Below are 21,157 nucleotides of genomic sequence, written 5' to 3'. Positions count from 1 at the left end.
GTATATGAATAGGAAGGGTTTAGACGGATATGGGCCGGGTGCTGGCAGGTGGGACTAGATTGGGTTGGGATATCTGGTCGGCATGGATGAGTTGGACCGAAGGGTCTGTTTCCATGCTGTACATCTCTATGACTCTATATGCAGGTTAGGTGAATTGACCATGCTAAATTGCCCATAGTGTTCGGTACATTAGTCAGGGGTAAATATAGGGTAGGGGAATAGGTCTGGGTGAGGTTACTTTTCATTGGGTCAGTGTGGACTTATTGGGCCAAAGGGCCTGTTTCCATACTGTAGGGAATCTAATCTCATTTACAAAGGGAAGCAAACAAAAGAAAGGTAACTAAGAATATAGTTAGTTTAATGTTATTATTGAAAAAAATGTAAGAGCCTATTACAAAAGATGTAATAAAAGACCATTTAGAAATAAATTGCATGATCAAACAAAGTCAACGAGGCTTCATGAAGGGAAATCAAGCCTGACAAATTTATTAGCATTATCTGAGGAGCTAACAAGGCAGATAGATAAAGGGAAAGCAGTGGAAAGCAGTATTTAGATTTTCAGAAGGCACATTAGATGAATTAAGAAGGTAAGTACCAATGGTACGCAGGTAGTATATTAGTGTGGATAGAGGATTGGCTAACTAATAGAAGACAAATTTGGGATAAAGAGGCCATTTTCAGATGGTAACCTGGAACTAGTGTAGTGCCACAGGGGTCAGTGCTGGAACAATAATTATTTACAATATATATCAATGACACTGATGTGGCAAGTGAATGCACTATAGTCAACACAAAAATATGTGGGAAAGCAAGTGTTGTTGATGATGCAAAGAGTCTGCAGAGGGACATAGACAGGTAAAGCAAGTGCACAAAAACTTGGAAACAGATGAAATTCAATGTGGGGAAATGTGAGGTTTTGCACTTGGGCAGGAAGAATAGAGGAGCTGAATATTATTTAAATTGAGAAAGATTGCTGAAAGGTGTAGTACAGAGGAATTTGGGAGTCTCGTCCATAATTTGCAAGTAAAGTGGGTAATAGGGAGAGCAAATAGAAAGTTGGCCTTTATTTTAAAGGGAATGAAAAATACAAGTAAAGAGGCTTTGCTAAAGCTATTCAAGGCACACAATTGACCACAGCTGGAATACTGTGAACAGTTTTGGGCCTTTATCTAAGGAAACATATATTGACATTGGAGGCAATCTATAGAAGGTTCATTAGGCTAATATCCAATTTGGAGGGACTGTCTTATGAAGATAGTATGATTAGATTGGGCCTGTATCATTTAAATTTAGAAAAATGAGAAATGACTTTATTAAAACATACAAGATACATAGGTAGATGTGGAGAGGTTCTTTTCCCTTGGGGAAGAGTCTAGGTCCTGAGGGTATAATTCTAGAATAAGGGGTCACGTGTTTAAGACAGAGATGAGGAGGAATTTCTTCTCTGAGAGAATTGTACATCGATGGAGTTATTCATCATAGAATACTGTAGACAGTTTGTCATTAAGTATATTTAAAATGGAGATAGACAGATTTTCAATCACTAAGGGATTCTAGGGTTACGGAGAAAAGACAGGAAAGTGGAATTGAGAATTATCACATCAGCCATGATCATATTGAATGGCAGAGTAGGTTTGTTGGGTTGAATGCTCTTATATCTTATGATTCTGAGGTAGTAAAAGGTACTGTATTAAAACACGTTCTTTCTTCCATCGAAACATAGATAATAGGAGCAGGAGTCGGCCGTTCAGCTCCTCATGGCTGATCATAAACCTTGCTACCCTATCTGACTGTCTTCCCATATCCCCTAATCCCTTTAGCCACAAGAGCTATATCTACCTCCTTCTTAAAAACACATGATAGTCTGGCGTCAACCACTTTCTGTGGCAATGAATTCCTCAGGGTCATCACATTGAGTCTTTCTCCATTTGGGCAGTGAAATGTCACTTCAGCCACTGCCTCAGAGTTTCCATCCAAATTGGTTTGCATTGCTGTAGCTTAAGGGAGAACTCAAACTTGCTCCCACTTTATGCAGGAAGACAAACATCGACTTACCAATGGTAAATTCGATCGCAGGAGTTACTGATTCCATTAGAAATATAAGTTCCAGTGATCAAGCCATTAAGGAAAGTTCAGGGATTGTTTGCGAAGGTGGAGATACATGATTTAGGGGAGGATCTCACAACCCTTGCCCACAGAGGGGAGAAATGGACATGAGAATAGAGACAAAAATGTGCAGGAAACAGGAGATGTAGCTCTTGTATAGTCCATACCTCTACGCAGGCTGAGGCTGATCTTTTGAGGAGAAAATTGCACAATCGCCTCCGGATTGTCACTTGACCCTTTGCTGCTGAGGGGCAAGTTCTTCTCAATTCGGAAATAACTCTGGGGATACTCGGTCGCATTCTCTGCGCAACCTTTCTGGATTAAATTCTCTTTGAGGTCACACCATGAAGAGCTGCTCCCAAAGTCCTGAAATGAGTCAAAAAACAATCCTCTTTGTAAATAAAAATATAACTTATAACAGAGTCTGCAAAGGTAATGTTCATGATAAAGAACACTTGTGAAGGAAGACAGGAATAGTACATCCTGCAATGTTGTTCTGAGATGGAAGCATTCTGGATTAGTGGTGCTGGAAGAGCACAGCAGTTCAGGCAGCATCCAAGGAGCTTTGAAATCGACATTTCGGGCAAAGGCCCTTCATCAGGAATAAAGACAGTGAGCCTGAAGCGTGGAGAGATAAGCTAGAGGAGGGTGGGGGTGGGGAGAAAGTAGCATAGAGTACAATGGGTGAGTGGGGGAGGGGATGAAGGTGATAGATCAGGGAGGAGAGGGTGGAGTGGATAGGTGGAAAAGGAGATAGGCAGGTAGGACAAGTCCGGACAAGTCATGGGGACAGTGCTGAGCTGGAAGTTTGGAACTAGGGTGAGGTCGGGGAAGGGGAAATGAGGAAACTGTTGAAGTCCGCATTGATGCCCTGGGGTTGAAGTGTTCCGAGGCGGAAGATGAGGAGTTCTTCCTCCAGGCGTCTGGTGGTGAGGGAGCGGCGGTGAAGGAGGCCCAGGACCTCCATGTCCTCAGCAGAGTGGGAGGGGGAGTTGAAATGTTGGGCCACGGGGCGGTGTGGTTGATTGGTGCGGGTATCCCGGAGATGTTCCCTGAAGCGCTCTGCTAGGAGGCGCCCAGTCTCCCCACCCATCTCCATTAATGACGACCGACTTGACACTGGCATTTTTTACAAACCCACCGACTCCCATAGCTACCTGGATTACACCTCTTCCCACCCTACCTCTTGCAAAAATGCCATCCCGTGTTCTCAATTCCTCCGCCTCCACCGTATCTGCTTCCAGGAGGACCAGTTCCACCACAGAACACACCAGATGTCCTCCTTCTTTAGAGACCGCAATTTCCCTTCCCACGTGGTTAAAGATGCCCTCCAACGCATCTCGTCCACATCCCGCACCTCCGCCCTCAGACCCCACCCCTCCAACCGTAACAAGAACAGAACGCCCCTGGTGCTCACATACCACCCTACCAACCTTCGCAGAAACCAAATCATCTGCCGACATTTCCGCCATCTCCAAACAGACCCCACCACCAGGAATATATTTCCCTCCCCACCCCTTTCCGCCTTCTGCAAAGACCGTTCCCTCCGTGACTACATGGTCAGGTCCACGCCCCCCTACAACCACCTTCCCATCCTGGCACTTTCCCCTGCCACCGCAGGAACTGTAAAACCTGCGCCCACACCTCCTCCCTCACCTCTATCCAAGGCCCTAAAGGAGCCTTCCACATCCATCAAAGTTTTACTTGCACATTCACTAATATCATTTATTGTATCCGTTGCTCCCGATGCGGTCTCCTCTACATTGGGGAGACTGGGCGCCTGCTAGCAGAGCGCTTTAGGGAACATCTCCGGGACATCCGCACCAATCAACCACACCGCCCCGTGGCCCAACATTTCAACTCCCCCTCCCACTCTGCCGAGGACATGGAGGTCCTGGGCCTCCTTCACTGCTGCTCCCTCACCACCAGACGCCTGGAGGAAGAACGCCTCATCTTCCGCCTCGGAACACTTCAACCCCAGGGCATCAATATGGACTTCAACAGTTTCCTCATTTCCCCTTCCCCTACCTCACCCTAGTTCCAAACTTCCAGCTCAGCACTGTCCCCATGACTTGTCCGGACTTGTCCTACCTGCCTATCTCCTTTTCCACCTATCCACTCCACCCTCTCCTCCCTGACCTATCACCTTCATCCCCTCCCCCACTCACCCAATGTACTCTATGCTACTTTCTCCCCACCCACACCCTCCTCTAGCTTATCTCTCCACGCTTCAGGCTCACTGTCTTTATTCCTGATGAAGGGCTTTTGCCCGAAACGTCGATTTTGAAGCTCCTTGGATGCTGCCTGAACTGCTGTGCTCTTCCAGCACCACTAATCCAGAATCTGGTTTCCAGCATCTGCAGTCATTTTGTTTACCTCTGAGATGGAAGCAGCTAATCAGACTCATCAAACCCCTTAGATGCTCTCAATGCCAGTTTAAAATAGGTGTTTCTATTTATACCACTAATAATTCCAGTTTCGAATGGGCACATTCATTCAGAGACCTTCAAAATACGGGGCGATTACTCATAATCCTCACAGAGTGACAATCACACTCAAAAGCATGTTACAATTTTATAAGTTGAAAGGTACTCCAAATATAGCTTAGATTGAGCATCATTAAAAATATCCCTTTACAATGGGAATGATTATGAATATCCCTTTACCATTTCCTCAGGTGAGTAAAGATACAGGCTAATGGAATGGACATTGGTTCACTGGACAGTCTTTATGCCAGATCATGGCTTGCAATTCCCCAGTATTGTTTTATTTTAATCATTTAGCATAACTGTCAGCATCAACCTTTAATACAGATGTATGTAATAGGTTTATAAATTCCCTACCATTCCCTTTGTCCCAATGGTTACTAAGCTGAGCTATACCTTTTCAAGTAACTTTGTCATGATCCGAGATCTACTGGGAGGATCAGATCAAGGTTGGTGGAAAATATCTGATGAACAAGTGTGACTGCATTTAGATAAATTGTTTAAAACAGCCAACTGTACTGTGGTGAATAATTGTTAAATACAGGATCCCCAAAACCAGATCAGTTTCTATTTTAGTAACTGTCATTGCCTGTTCGGTTCATTGAGCAGTAAAAATTTTTAATATTCAATATATTGGCTTGCCAAAAATTCTGAGATAATTTTACACTCTGTTGAGATAAACAACCAACTCCAAAATCTATAACATGTCAAACCACCTCAATAATTCTTAGCATGACATTCCTAATTCCTTTATTGGTTTGTGATGCATTGTCTCTGCAGTATAAATATATCTTTACAGAATTACACTTCAATCTGCTCTAATCTGCTCTTTGTAAAACTCAGTTTGTCAGCTGGGGACATTGCTATCTTGGCAGATTCATTACAAGAATTGTGTGGGTGGCACGGTGGCACAGTGGTTAGCACTGCTGCCTCATAGTGCCAGAGACTGGGGTTCAATTCCTGCCTCAGGCGACTGACTGTGTGGAGTTTGCACATTCTCCCCGTGTCTGCATGGGTTTCCTCCGGGTGCTCCGGTTTCCTCCCACAGTGCAAAGTTGTGCAGGTTAAGTGAATTGACCATGCTAAATTGCCCGTAGTGTTAGGTGAAGGGGTAAATGTATGGGTGGGTTGCGTTTCGGCGGGTCGGTGTGGACTTGTTGTTTCCACACTGTAAGTAATCTTAAAAAAAATGGATTGATCAGTGGACAGTTTCACTGTAAAAGTTCAATATGTATTATTGGCAAGAAGATTCTAGCTGTAGGCTAGACTGTGATAATTGCTGACCACATCTTGATGACTTCCTCATCAACATATTGAAATGTCACTCTTGAAGTGATACTACAATAAGTTCAGATGATAGTAGTATTGGAGACCCCATATTCCATGTCTTGGGATGGAAATGGGATTATATGGATACGTATGCTGGACGGAAAACGTTTCTCTGTGATTCAGGTTGGAAGCCACGTTGCATAAGCCTGGAAGCTAATCAGTTGAGGTGCTGAAGCATGGTCAATCATCACATGTCCTGCAATAGCATCTATCGCCTCACTCCTTTGTTGTCCACTGCTTCAGCATCATCCTCCAAGGAAGAGTGATGAATCAGTTCTTCCTTCTCATTCAGATCCAGGCCTCCTGGCTTAGTCATGGAGTCCAGGTTGCTAGCTTACATGCTATATTTTCGATGATGGCAAGTTTCTTCAGGGTTATTGAAGTTGAACTCATCCAGGCAAATGGAGAGACTTGCATCATGCTCCTGGCTTGTGGTTTGCTGGGCGTAAAGAAGCTTTGGTAAGCCAGGAAATGAGCCTTTTACTACAGAGTTCACAACCACCAATAAACTTGGGTCTTGCAACATTCATATGACTGGTCGAGTTCAATTTGATTTGATTTAAATTATTTTGTTACGACATGGGGTAAACCTCCCCTGCTAATTTAAACCAGCAACACTGAAAAGATTTATTCCGTGCAGTAAACTGAAAATTCGAGAGGGCAAGAACTAGTTAAAGTAAAAAGTAACAATTTTATTTCTTAAAGTATTACAGAGAATAATTAACTAACAACTATTTACAACTCCTTTCTCTAACCTATCTTTTACTTTCCCTTCTAGAATACTAGTCCGATAAAACCCCAATTAAGATTTACCAAAATTCAAAACCAGCCAGCTGTCGAATCTTCTCTTGGTATCTTCCTCTGTAGATTTTCTTCTTCTTAGGGATTTCTGTTTCACAGGTCATTGATTTATAAAGGTACCTTTAAGAGAGCTATTTCTCGGGCAGTCTGTACATGCTGGTGGCTTGGCAGTTCTCTCTGAACTGTTCAGGTTTTCCCGGTCTTATACCCTCAAAGCATCAGATTGTGTCATTGGCTTTTAAGATTGTCAATATACTAAATTCAAACTTGATTGTAGTTTGGTATTTTGGGGCATAATTTAAACTGATTGGCCGAATTTACATTTGTTTTGTCATCTTCAGGCAACCCAGCTGTTTGACCAAATGTTACATTGTTACCTTATTCAGAACACTTGGTGCTGTGTCAGCTAGTTCTGCTAGCTTTTAACTCTGTTAAAGGTACAGTACCCATTAGACCTTCATAGCATCTCCCCCCTTAAGAAAAAAAATGAACCATCACAATGAAAAGATGGCTTCTTTTTTTTCCTATTCTTTAAACACATTAGCTGAAAACGTGTTGCTGGAAAAGCGCAGCAGGTCAGGCAGCAGGAGAATCGATGTTTCGGACATGAGCCCTTCTTCAGGAATGAGGAAGGTGTGCCAAGATAAAAGGTAGGGAGGAGGGACTTGGGGGAGGGGCATTGGAAATGTGATAGGTGGAAGGAGGTAAAGGTGAGGGTGATAGGCCGGAGTGGGGGTGGGGGCGGAGAGGTCAGGAAGAAGATTGCAGGTTAGGAAGGTGGTGCTGAGTTCGAGGGTTGGGACTGAGACAAGTTGGGGGGAGGGGAAATGAGGAAACTGAAGAAATCTGAGCGCACTGACCTTTACACCGCTGAGGCTAAATGCCAGCTCGCGGACACCTCCTCCTACTGCCCCCTTGACCATGACCCCACCTCCCACCACCAAACCATCATCTCCAAGACCATTCATAACCTCATCACATCAGGGGATCTCCCATCCACCGCCTCCAACCTCAGAGTCCCACAACCCTGCACCGTCCGTTTCTACCTCCTGCCCAAAATCCACAAACCTGACTGCCCCAGCCGACCCATTGTCTCAGCCTGCTCATGCCCCACCGTGGAGTGGGAGGGGGAGTTGAAGTGTTGAGCCACGGGGTGGTTGGGTTGGTTGGTCCGGGTGTCCCAGAGGTGTTCTCTGAAACGTTCCGCAAGTAGGCGGCCTGTCTCCCCAATATAGAGGAGGCCACATCGGGTGCAGCGGATGCAGTAAATGATGTGTGTGGAGGTGCAGGTGAATTTGTGGTGGATATGGAAGGATCCCTTGGGGCCTTGGAGGGAAGTAAGGGGGGAGGTGTGGGCGCAAGTTTTGCATTTCTTGCGGTTGCAGGGGATGGTGCCGGGAGTGGAGGTTGGGTTGGTTGGGAGTGTGGACCTGACGAGGGAGTCATGGAGGGAGTGGTCTTTTCAGAACGCTGATAGGGGAGGGGAGGGAAATATATCCCTGGTGGTGGGGTGCGGAACGTTTCAGAGAACACCTCTGGGACACCCGGACCAACTAACCCAACCACCCCGTGGCTCAACACTTCAACTCCCCCTCCCACTCCACCAAGGACATGCAGGTCCTTGGACTCCTCCATTGCCAGACCATAGCAACACGACGGCTGGAGGAAGAGCGCCTCATCTTCTGCCTAGGAACCCTCTAACCACAAGGGATGAATTCTGTCTAATATAAAAGAGAAAGAAAAAAACGAAAAAAGAAAGAAACGAAAAGAAAAGCAGTTGTAGAAAATGAGCCGTGGGCTCAGAAGGCCTACTCCAGCACCATTTGTTCCCCTTAGTGATGTCCTAGAATATTGATGCGTACAACTCAATATTAATGTTATTGAATATCAAAAGCAAGTGGCTCATCACTCTCCTGAAGGAAGGAAATTCCTGACATTTACTTATTACACATTTTACTTGCCACTGCGTTAAATTTCCAAGGGTAGTATTTGACCCTGAGCATAAAGCATGTGCCTATTTTATACGCATATAATACTATAAATTATACAAATTACTTGACTCTACATTGCCAATGTAAAGCAAACAAGTTTATAACACAGAAAACAAAGAACTGAAAAAAGGCCAGCATGTTCAGCTGAAATTTATCATGTCTCAAAAACACAAATAAATCATTTCCTGAATTTCCTTCCTGTACAGCTGAATAAAATTAAATTTGAAATGTTAAGACAATATCTGACATGTCGTCTGCTCTAAGTAAATGTGGGGAACTGAAGGACCGGTCTTTAGCTGCAATTCAAAGAAACTCTCCCAATTAAATCTGCGCAATTTGGACAGAAAATTGCAGGTGATGGTGCTTTCATTCACCTCCTGCCTTTGTCCTTCTGAATGCTGGAAATTGTATATTTGGGAACACAGTTGAGTGTGTTTCATTCTGGTGAAGCACGCATCCTGCAGCTAGGGATCTGGTTTAGCTCAGTTGGTTGGATGGTTTGTGATGTAGAGGGATAATAATGGTATGAGTTCAATTCCTGCACTGGCTGAGATTATCTTCTAGATCCCACCTTTTCAACCTCCTGAGTGTAGTGACCCTCAGATTAAACCACCACTGGTTGCTTCTACTAATGATGTGGAGGTGCTGATGTTGGATTGGAGTGCACAAAGTTAAAAATCACACAACAGGTTAAAGGAAGCTTGTATTTCCAAATAAACCTGTTGGACTATAACCTAGTATTGTGTGATTTTTAGCTTCTATGAATGAAAACACAGTCTTATGGTCTACTAAGACGACAGTTACTTTACACACTGAAACCTTGCTAGTGTAGGGATGGAGTGTTTCGGCTATTTAAAATTGGGAAGGACCGAAAAGTTCAGAAAACAACATTGTTTTGTTTTTCTACTAGTGAAAATATAATCTAAGGCAAATAACCTAGTTACTGTTAGTATGATTTGAGGTGATTCCAGGGTTGAAGTATTGCCCATTGCGTTATGAAGTGTAATTCATGCACAACTCCAAGTGTTGTATCATTGCTGCCTGCTAGGCCATCATGAAGTACATGGGTGAGGATGGGTTATGTTAAGGCCACGAAGAAGATCATTGACACTGCATGACACATTGAAGCACAGTTGAGGCTTTGAACAATAAAGGAATTAAGGGTTACAGTGAGAAGGCGGCTAAGTTGAGCTGAGTCCATGAGAAGATCAGCTAGGATCTTATTGAAGAGCAGTGCAGGCTCGAAGGGCCTAATGGCCTCCTCCTGCTCTTAGTTCTTATGTTCTAACTTCAAATACTGATGATCTTGCTTTGCACATCTCCTGGGCAGTGTAACCTGTTTGCCTCACTTTGCCTAAAACCCTTTAATCTCTATGTCCTTGTTTATGATGATCTGCCTGTTCTGCTCCCAAAACAAATCTTTTCACTGTGCCTAGGTACATGTGACTACAATAAATCAAATCAAATTCTTCTTTACATTTACACTGAATCACCCAACCCAATTCGAGTTGAAATCATGCAGAACCACTGAAAGTTCATAGTATCATTTTTCTTTCATTTTATTCTTTCATGAGTTAGAAGCATTCTGGTTGGGCCAGCATGTAGCACTCATCCCTAGTCACCCTCAACAAGGTAGTGCTGAGTTACCTTCTTGACCTGCTGCAGTCCATCTGGTGTGGACACACCCACTGTGCTCTTCTGAAGGTAGTTAAAGTTCCGGGATTTTGATACAGTGAGAGTGGAGGCAAAGCAGTATATTTCCAAGTCAGGATAGTGTATGACTTGAAGGGAAACTTGCAAGTGGTGCTGTCCCCATGAATTTGCTGCTCTTGTCCTTCTGCGTATTTGGAAGAGGTTGTCAAAAGAACTATGGTGAGTTCTGCAGTAGATGTTATAGAATGGACAAATATCAGCCATTGTACATTGGTGGTGAAGGCAGTGAGTGCTGAAGGTGGTGGATGGGGTATTTATCAAGCAGGCTGCTTTGTTCTGAATGGTTTCAAACTTCTTGTGGATTGGAAAGATATTATTAAGCTAGAAAGGGTTCAGAAGAGATTTACTGGATGTGGCTGGTTATGGAAGGCTTGAGTAATAAAGAAAGGATGGGGCTTTTCTCATTGAAGTGTAGGAAGTTGAGAGGTTGTGGGCACAGTTACAATGTTTAAAAGCTACTTAGATAAGTCTGAATAGGAAAGATTTGAAGGGATATGGGCCAAGAGCAGCCAGGTGGGACTAGTTTAATTTGGAATTATGTTCAACATGGACTAGGTGGACCGAAGGGTCCATTCTGTGCTGCATGACTCTACGACTCTATAATGGAGCTGCACCAATCCAGGCAAGTGGAGAGTATTGCATTACACTTCTGACCTATGCTTTGTGGACAGACTTTAGGGAGTCAGGATTGCAGGATTCCTAACCTCTGACCTGCTGTTGTAGCTGTACAATACTTGTATGGCCGGCCCAGTTTAATTTCTGGGTCCACGGTAACACCAAGGATGATGATGGTGATTCAGAAACAGTACCTGCATTCCCCCCTCTTACCTCTTGTGAACACCAGGCACAATATGGTTCGATTTGTAAACATTCTGCACACGTTGCTGCTCCTCTTGACACGCAGAGATTATCACCTGAGAAAAAGATAACAACAATTATTGACAAAGTGTACACCTATACATAATATGAACTTAGAACCTTCAGCCCAACAAGTCCACACTAACCCTCCGAAAAGTAACCCACCCAGATCCAATTCCTTATTTCTCTACATTTCCTCTCACTAATGCACCTAACACTATGGGCAATTTAGCACGGCCAATCCACCTAACCTGCACATCTTTAGATTGTGGGAGGAAACTGGAGCACCTGGAGGAAACCCACGCAGACACAGGGAGAATGTGCAAACTCTATACAGTTAGTCGCCCAAGGTTGGAATCGAAGCCAGGTCTCTGGTGCTGTGAGGCAGCAGTGCTAACCACCGAGCCCCCCCAAATTCTGAAAGAGAATGGAATCTAAGGACGTGGATGAGCCATGAATCTCATAAAGTTAGTGTGCAGGTACATCAAGTGATTATGAAGGACTACTTTTGCTCACTGCAAGTGAAATGGAATATAAAATTAGTGATAAAAACAGAAATTGCTGGAGAAACTCAGCAAGTCTGGCAGCATCTGTGGAAAGCTAAAGAAGAGTAAATGCTTCAAGTCCAATATGACAATTGTTCAGATTTAAGAGAAGCAACCTCACTGCCCAGCATATCTTCTACCCTACCATTATCATTCAGCAAAAAGAACAACCCTCGTTCAGTGGAGACTACAGGAGGGAATATCAGGAGCAACAACAGGCAAACATAAAAATGAGGTTTCAACCTGTTGAAGATACCAAACAGGACTAGCTGCAAACCAAACTGCAAAATCTGTCCAACAGATCAGCTCTGCAGTTCTGCCACATCAGTCATGAATGCTGGTGGACAATTAAATGACTCACTGGAGGAACAGGCTCCACAAATACCCCCATCCTCAACGACAGAGTCATAGTCATGGAGTCATAGAGATGTACAACACAGAACCAGATCCTTTGGTCCAACTCGTCCACACTGACCAGATATCCTAAATTAATCTAGTCCCATTACTGCCCCATTCCCCTTCAGTTGAAGCAAAACGCTCAGAGATCCAGTGTAGTTTTACCTCCTTCATCTTTATTCAGGGCCCTGGAGGGAGAGAGAGAACGATCGCCCATGTGCACAGAGACATGAGTTCACAGTCTTCTCTGGAAGAGTAGCTTCTCAATGAAGTATATAGTCACTTTACAGGAGCAGAATCCAGATAAGGCAACATACATATTAATTGGGTGATCGTTACAGTCAACAAATATCAATAGCAGAGACCAAGCCCTTTACTGTTACACAGTGAATGTTCTTAACCTTGTTAACTGGATTTATACAATGGATACTTTCCCCTTGTTAGCTGACCTTGCAGACGGAATGCTTCCAATATTGTTAAACGGTTCTACATAGTGACTGCTTTTCCATCTTGTTAACCCATTACTCTTGCCTCCAGCACCCCATTGTTAACTGTAAGTTCTTATCTGATCTGAGTCAAGCTCAGCTGAACCTCTTGTTTCACAAAACTCAGAACTTAACTCTTTCCCTGCCTGCTTATTCCCTATACTTAAAAGGACTTTCTGAACCAGTGTTTTAACAAACCAAAATTTTTAAACATCAAAAACTCACAGCATGGCACAATTTACATTGAAACTTTCCTTTTTCAACCCAAGTATTAGTAAAACCTTAATTTCAGCATCTCTCTCTTTTTTTGCATCCTCTCACTGAAATTACACTGATAAAAAGAAAAAAACCCTCGCAGCTCACCATTTGCTCAGCACTTAGCCCATATCTCTCTAAACCCTTCTTATTCATGTACCCAGCAGGATACCTTTTAAATATTATAATTGTTCCAGCCACCACCAGTTCCTCTGGCAGCTCATTCCATCCACGCACCACCCTTTGCATGAAAAGGTTGCCTCTTAGGTCCCTTTTAATCTTTCCCCTCTCACCCTAAACCTATGCCCTCTAGTTCTGGACTTCCCCAAACCATGGAAAAGACCTTATCTATTTACCCTATCAATGCCCCAGATGATTTTGTAAACCTCTATAAGGTCATCCTTCAGCCTCTGATGCTCCAGGGAAAACAGCTCTGACCTATTGCCTCTCCCTATAGTCAAACCCTCCAACCCTGGCAACATCTTTGTAAATTTTTTCTGAACCCTTTCAAGCTTCACAACTTCCTTCCTAAAGGAGTGAGACTAGAATTGCACACAATATTCCAAAAGTGGCCGAACCAATGTGCTGTACAGCCGCAACATGATCTCCCAACACCTATATTCAATGATCTGACCAATAAAGGAAAACATACCAAATATCTTCTTCACTATATTATCTACCTGAGACTCTACTTTCAAGGAACTATGAACCTCCACTTCAACGTCTTTTTGTTCAGCAACACTCCCCAGGACTTTACTAATAAGTTTACAAGTCCTGCCCTGATTTACCTTTCCGAAATGCAGCACCTCGCATTTACCTAAATTAAACTCCATCTGCCACTCTTTGGCCCATTGGCCCATCTGACCAAGATCCTGTTGTATTCTGAGGTAACCTGCTTTGCTGTTCACTACATCTCCAATTTTGAGGTCATCGGCAAACTTACTAACTATACCCCCAATGATCACATTCAAAGCATTTATATTAATGACAAAAAGCAGCGGACCTAGCATCGATCCTTGCGGCACACCACTGGTCACAGACCTCCAGTCTGAAAAGCAACCCCCCACCACCACCCTCTCTCTGATAGGGGAGTACACATTACTGTACACAATAAGGCTGAAGCAATTGTGGCAATCTTCAGCCAGAAGTGTCAAATGAATGATCCATATTGGCCTCCTCCAATGGTCCTTACAATTACAGTATTGAGTCCTCAGCCAATTTGATTCACTTTTGTGCTCTAAACTTCAACTCTCCTGCTCCTTGGATGCTGCCTGACCCTCTATGCTTTTCCAGCGCCACAATTTTTGACTCCGATACTCCAGCATCTGTAGTCCTCACTCTCTCATCCATGTGATATCAAGATACGGTTGGAGACACTGGATGCTACAAAGATGATGGGCCCTAATAACATTATGAGAATAGTATTGAAGACTTCTGCTTTGGAACATAACACAAATTAGCCAAGCTGTTTAAGTATATTTACTTAATAATGTGGAAAATTGCCCAAGTATGCCCTATATGCAAAAAGCAGAACAAATCCGACCCAACAAGTTACTATCCCTTCAGTGTACTCTTGATCATTAGTAAAGTGATGGAAGGTGTCATCAACAGCGCTATCAAGCAGCACCTGCTCAGCAATAACCTGCTCAGTGATGCCCAGTTTGGTTCCACCAGGGTCACTCAGCTCCTGACCTCATTACAGCCTTAGCTCAAACATGGACAAAAGAGCTGAATTCTAGAGGGGAGGTGAGAGTCTCAGCCCTTGTTACAAGGGCTGCATTAAAACAAATGTGGCATCAAGAAACCGTAGCAAAACTGGAATCTCTGCTGGTTGGAGTCAGACCTGGCTCATATTTAAAAACATTAGAATTTAGAAGAATAAGAGCTTAGCTCTTTGAAACTTACAGGCTTCTTAAAGGGTAAATGCTGAGAGGATGTTTCCCCTCATGGAGAGTCTAAGACTAAAGGGCATAGCCTCAGAAAAAAAAAGGGCACCAATTTTATATAAGGAAGAATTTCTTCTCTCAGAGAGCTGTGAGTCTTTCAAACCCCTTGCTACAAAATTGTGGGGCAAAATTCTTGTGGATATTTAATGCTGAGATATTTAATGCTTGATCAGTTGGGAATCAAGGGTGATGAAGAAAGGGCAGGAAAGTGCATGTGAGGAGTGTTGGGTGAGCCTTGACCCTACTCAATTCTGGAGAAAGCTCAAGAGGTCAAAAGGCATGTATTAATTAATGTTTCAGATCAAGTGACCTTTCTTCAAAACAGATTGAGGCTGTAAAAAGATTGGTTGATATGCTGAAGATGGGTGGCAAAAAAGGAAGGAGTCACTGATAGGTGGAGATAGAGCCTTAAGAAAAACAGTTGGGCGGACAAAGGAAATGGCAAAGGTCAGCCTGGGAGAATCAATAGCTGCTAATGGGGATTATTCGTGGCTGACAATGGGTTGACTGTGATAGCAGTCAATGTTGTTTTGTATTCATGGTGGCACAGTGGCTGAGTGGTTAGCACTGCTGCCTCACAGCACCAGGGACCCAGGTTTGATTCCCACCTCAGGTGACTGTCCATGTGGAGTTTGCACTTTCTCTCAGTGTTTGTGTGGGTTTCCTCAGATAATCCAAATATGTGCTAGCCAGATGAATTGGCCAAGGTAGGATTTGTCCTGCTTTTGGTGGACAGGACATACCTGGGCAATTTTCTACATTGTCAGGTAGATGCCAGTGTTGTAACTGTACTGGAACAGCTTGGGTCAGAGTGGCAAGTTCTGGAGCACATGTCTTCAGTACTATTGCCGGAATGTTATAAGGGCCCGCTGCCTTTGCAATATCCAGTGCCTCCAGCTGTTTCTTGATATCACATGGAGTGAATCGAATTGGCTGGAAGCTGGTATCTTGTGATGCTGGGGACCACTGGAGGATCCTGAGATGGATTATCCACTCGGCACTTCTAATTGAAGATTGTTGTGCCTTATCCTTTGCACTGATGTGCTGGGCTCCTCCATCATTGAGGATGGGGATATTTATGCAGCTTCCTCCTCCAGTGAGTTGTTTAATTGTCCACCACCATTCATGACTGGATCTGGAAGGACTGAAGAGCTTAGATCTGATCCGTTGGTTGCAGAATCGCTTAGCTCTGTCTATCACTTGCTGTTTATGCCATTTGGCATGCAAGTAGTCCTCTTTGGTATCTTCACGAGGTTGATACCTCATTTTTAGATATTCCTGATGCTGCTCCAGGCATGCTCTCTGACACTCTCCTACATTGAACCAGGTTGATGGCCTGGCTTGATGGTAATGGTTGAATGGGGGATATGCCAGGCCATGAGGTTGCAGATTGTGCTGGAGTACAGTTCTGCTGCTGTTGATGGCCCACAGTGCCTCATGGATGCCCAGTCTTGAGCTGCTAGATCAGTTTGAAGTCTGTCCCATTTTGCAAGGTGATAGTGCCACACAACATGATGGAGGTCATTCTCAGTGTGAAGGAGGGACTTCATCTCCACAAGGACAGTGCGGTGGTTGCTTTTACCTTTACTGTCATGGACAGATGCCAGCAGATTAGTAAGGATGAGGTCAAGTATGTTTTCTCCTCTTTAGGTTCCTTCACCACCTGCTCCTGACCCAGTCGAGCATGGGATATCATAGCAATTACGGAAACATGGCTCAGGGATGGGCAGGACTGGCAGCTTAATGTTCGAGGATACAATGCTACAAGAAGGATAGAAAGGGAGGCAAGAGAGGAGGGGAGTGGCATTTTTGATAAGGGATAGCATTACAGCTGTGCTGAGGGAAGATATTCCTGTAATTTCATCCAGGGAAGTTATTTGGGTGGAACTGAGAAATAAGAAAGGGATGATCACCTTATTGGGATTGTATTATAGACCACCCAATAGTCAGAAGGAAATTGAGAAACAAACTTGCAAGGATATCTCAGCTATCTGTAAGAATAATAGGGTAGTTATGGTAGGGGATTTTAACTTCTTAAACATAGACTGGGACTGCCATAGTGTTAAAGGTTTAAATGGAGAGGAATTTGTTAAGTGTGTACAAGACAATTTTCTGATTCAGTCTGTGGATGTACCTACTAGAGAAGGTGCAAAACTAGACCTACTCTTGGGAAATAAGGCAGGGCAGGTGACTGAGGTGTCAGTGGGGGAGCACTTTGGGGCCAACGACCATAATTCTATTCATTTTAAAATAGTGATGGAAAAGGATAGACCAGATCTAAAAGTTGAATTCTAAATTGGAGAAAGGCCAATTTTGACGGTATTAGGCAAAGCTGATTGGAGGCAGATGTTCACAGGTAAAAGGACGGCTGGAAAATGGGAAGCCTTCAGAAATAACAAGAATCCAGAGAAAGTATATTCCTGTCAGGGTGAAAGGGAAGGCTGGTAGGTATAGGAAATGCTGGAATCTAAAGAAATTGAGGGTTTGGTTAAGAAAAAGAAGGAAGCATATGTCAGGTACAGACAGGATAGATCGAGTGAATCCTTAGAAGAGTATAAAGAAAGTAGGAGTATACTTAAGAGGGAAATCAGGAGGGCAAAAAGGGGACATGAGATAGCTCTGGCAAATAGAATTAAGGAGAATCCAAAGGGTTTTTAAAAATATATTAAGGACAAAAGGGAGAGAACAGGGCCCCTCAAAGATCACCTCCATCCCCCATCACGAAGGACTCAAAGCCCTCCGCTTCTTTCTTTCCCGCCGTACCGACCAGTACCCTTCCACTGACACCCTCCTTCGACTGACTGAACTGGTCCTCACCCTGAACAACTTCTCTTTCCAATCCTCCCACTTCCTCCAAATGAAAGGAGTAGCCATGGGCACCCGCATGGGCCCCAGCTATGCCTGCCTCTTCGTAGGATATGTGGAACAATCCATCTTCCGCAACTACACTGGCCCCACGCCCCACCTTTTCCTCCGCTACATCGATGACTGTATCGGCGCCGCCTCGTGCTCCCACGAGGAGGTTGAACAGTTCATCCACTTCACCAACACCTTCCACCCCGACCTCAAATTCACCTGGACAGTCTCAGATTCCTCCCTCCCCTTCCTCGACCTTTCTATTTCTATCTCAGGCGACCGAATCAACACGGACATCTACTACAAACCGACCGACTCCCACAGCTACCTGGACTACACCTCCTCCCATCCTGCCCCCTGTAAAAACGCCATCCCATTCTCCCAATTCCTTCGACTCCACCGCATCTGTTCCCAGGAGGACCAGTTCCAAAAACGCACAACCCAGATGGCCTCCTTCTTCAAGGACCGCAATTTCCCCCCCGACGTGGTCGACGATGCCCTCCACCGCATCTCTTCCACTTCCCGCTCCTCCGCCCTTGAGCCCCGCCCCTCCAACCGCCACCAGGACAGAACCCCATTGGTCCTCACCTACCACCCTACCAATCTCCATGTACAGCGCATCACCCGCCGTCATTTCCGCTACCTCCAAACGGACCCCACCACCAAGGATATATTTCCCTCCCCTCCCCTATCAGCATTCCGTAAAGACCACTCCCTCCGTGACTCCCTCGTCACATCCACACCCCCCACCGACCCAACCTCCACTCCCGGCACCTTCCCCTGCAACCGCCGGAGGTGCAAGACTTGCGCCCACACCTCCCCCCTCACCTCCCTCCAAGGCCCCAAAGGAAACTTCCATATCCGCCACAGATTCACCTGCACCTCCACACACATCATCTATTGCATCCTCTGCACCCGATGTGGCCTCCTCTATATTGGGGAGACAGGCCGGCTACTTGCGGAGCGTTTCAGAGAACACCTCTGGGACACCCGGACCAACCAACCCAACCACCCTGTAGCTCAACATTTCAATTCCCCCTCCCACTCCACCAAGGATATGCAGGTCTTTGGACTCCTCCATCGTCAGACCACAACAAAACAACGGTTGGAGGAAGAACGCCTCATCTTCCGCCTAGGAACCCTCCAACCACAATGGATGAACTCGGATTTCACCAGTTTCCTCATTTCCCCTCCCCCCACCCTGTCTCAGTCAAATCCATTGAATTCAGCACCGCCTTCCTAACCTGCAATCTTCTTCCCGACCTCTCCGCCCCCACCCCAGTCTGACCTATCACCCTCACCTTGACCTCTTTCCACCTATCACATTTCCGACGCCCCTCCCCCAAGTCCCTCCTCCCTACCTTTTATCTTAGCCTGCTGGACAAACTTTCCTCATTCCTGAAGAAGGGCTTATGCCCGAAACGTCGATTCTCCTGTTCCCTGGATGCTGCCTGACCTGCTGCGCTTTTCCAGCAACACATTTCCAGCTCTGATCTCCAGCATCTGCAGACCTCACTTTCTCCCCTCAAAGATCAGCAAGGCAGCCTTTGTGTGGAGCCACAGAAAATGGGGGAGATACTAAATGAATATTTTGCATCAGGATTTACTGTGGAAAAGGATATGGAAGATATAGACTGTAGGGAAATAGATGGTGACATCTTGAAAAATGTCCAGATTACAGAGGAGGAAGTGCTGGATGTCTTGAAACAGTTAAAAGTGGATAAATCCCCAGGACCTGATCAGATGTACCCTAGAACTCTGTGGAAAGCTAGAGAAGTGATTTCTGGGCCTCTTGCTGAAATATTTGTATCGTCGATAGTCACAGGTGAGGTGCCGGAAGACTGGAGGGTGGCAAACGTGGTGCCACTGTTTAAGAAGGGCGGTAAAGACAAGCCAGGGAACTATAGACCGGTGAGCCTGACCTCGGTGGTGGGCAAGTTGTTGGAGGGAATCATGAGGGACAGAATGTACGTGTATTTGGAAAGGCAAGGACTGATTCGGGAAAATCAACATGGCTTTGTGTGTGGGAAATCATGTCTCACAAACTTGATTGAGTTTTTTGAAGAAGTAACAAAGAAGATTGATGAGGGCAGAGCAGTAGATGTGATTTATATGGACTTCAGTAAGGTGTTCGACAAGGTTCCCCATGGGAGACTGATTAGCAAGGTTAGATCTCATGGAATACAGGGAGAACTAGCCATTTGGATATGGAACTGGCTCAAAGGTAGGAGACAGAGGGTGGTGGTGGAGGGTTGTTTTTCAGACTGGAGCCTGTGACCAGTGGAATGCCACAAGGATCGGTGCTGGGCCCTCTACTTTTTGTCATTTACATAAATGATTTGGATGCGAGCATAAAAGGTGTAGTTAGTAAGTTTGCAGATGACACTAAAATTGGAGGTGTAGTGGACAGCGAAGAGGGTTATGTCAGATTACAACAGGATCTGGACCAGATGGACCAATGGGCTGAGAAGTGGCAGATGGAATTTAATTCAGATAAATGCGAAGTGCTGCATTTTGGGAAAGCAAATCTTAGCAGGACTTATACACTTAATGGTAAGGTCCTAGAGAGTGTTGCTGAACAAAGAGACCTTGGAGTGCAGGTTCATAGCTCCTTGAAAGTGGAGTCGCAGGTAAATGGGATAATGAAGGCGGCATTTGGTATGCTTTCCTTTATTGGTCAGAGTATTGAATACAGGAGTTGAGAGGTCATGTTGCGGCTGTACAGGACATTGGTTAGGCCACTGTTGGAATAATGCATGCAATTCTGGTCTCCTTCCTATCGGAAAGATGTTGTGAAACTTGAAAGGGTTCAGAAAAGATTTACAAGGATGTTGCCAGGGTTGGGGGATCTGAGCTACAGGGAGAAGCTGAACACGCTGAGGCTGTTTTCCCTGGAGCATCGGAGGCTGAGGGGTGACCTTGTAGAGGTTTACAAAATTATGAGGGGCATGGATAGGATAAATAGACAAAGTCTTTTCCCTGGGGTCGGGGAGTCCAGAACTAGAGGGCATAGCTTTAGGGTGAGAGGGGAAAGATATAAAAGAAACCTAAGGGGAAACTTTTTCATGCAGAGGGTGGTATGTGTATGGAATGAACTGCGAGAGGAAGTGGTGGAGGCTGGTACAATTGCAACATTTAAAAGGCATTTGGATGGGTATATGAATAGGAAGGGTTTGGAGGGATATGGGCCGGGTACTGGCAGGTGGGACTAGATTGGGTTGGGATATCTGGTCGGCATGGACGGGGTGGACCGAAGGGTCTGTTTCCATGCTGTACATCTCTATGACTCTACGACCCAACCAGCTTAATCAGTAATGCTGCTGCTGAGCCACTCTTGGTGGTGGACATTGAAATCTCCCACCCAGAGTACATTTTGCACCCTTGCCGCCT

General features: G+C 44.9%; 1 protein-coding gene across 2 annotated transcripts in view; it reads right to left on the bottom strand.

Annotated features, from left to right (window-relative positions):
• itgb3b (integrin beta 3b) overlaps positions 1-21,157 on the bottom strand; it is a 97,027-nt gene that overhangs the window by 60,456 nt on the left and 15,414 nt on the right. For both annotated transcript variants that reach the window (XM_043675308.2, XM_043675309.2), the window contains exons 2-3: positions 11,255-11,340; positions 2,274-2,472 (exon numbers count right to left, since the gene is read on the bottom strand). In XM_043675308.2, coding sequence (XP_043531243.1) covers positions 2,274-2,472; positions 11,255-11,340 — 285 coding nt within the window. The remainder of the gene's footprint in view (positions 1-2,273; positions 2,473-11,254; positions 11,341-21,157) is intronic.

Source organism: Chiloscyllium plagiosum, unplaced genomic scaffold (genome assembly GCF_037043375.1).
Source record: "Chiloscyllium plagiosum isolate Xiang-an unplaced genomic scaffold, Cpla_swu_hap1 HiC_scaffold_32, whole genome shotgun sequence".
Classification (NCBI taxonomy): Eukaryota; Metazoa; Chordata; class Chondrichthyes; order Orectolobiformes; family Hemiscylliidae; genus Chiloscyllium; species Chiloscyllium plagiosum.
The sequence above is the reverse complement of the archived record's forward strand: the minus strand, read 5'-3'. Positions and strand labels throughout refer to the sequence as shown.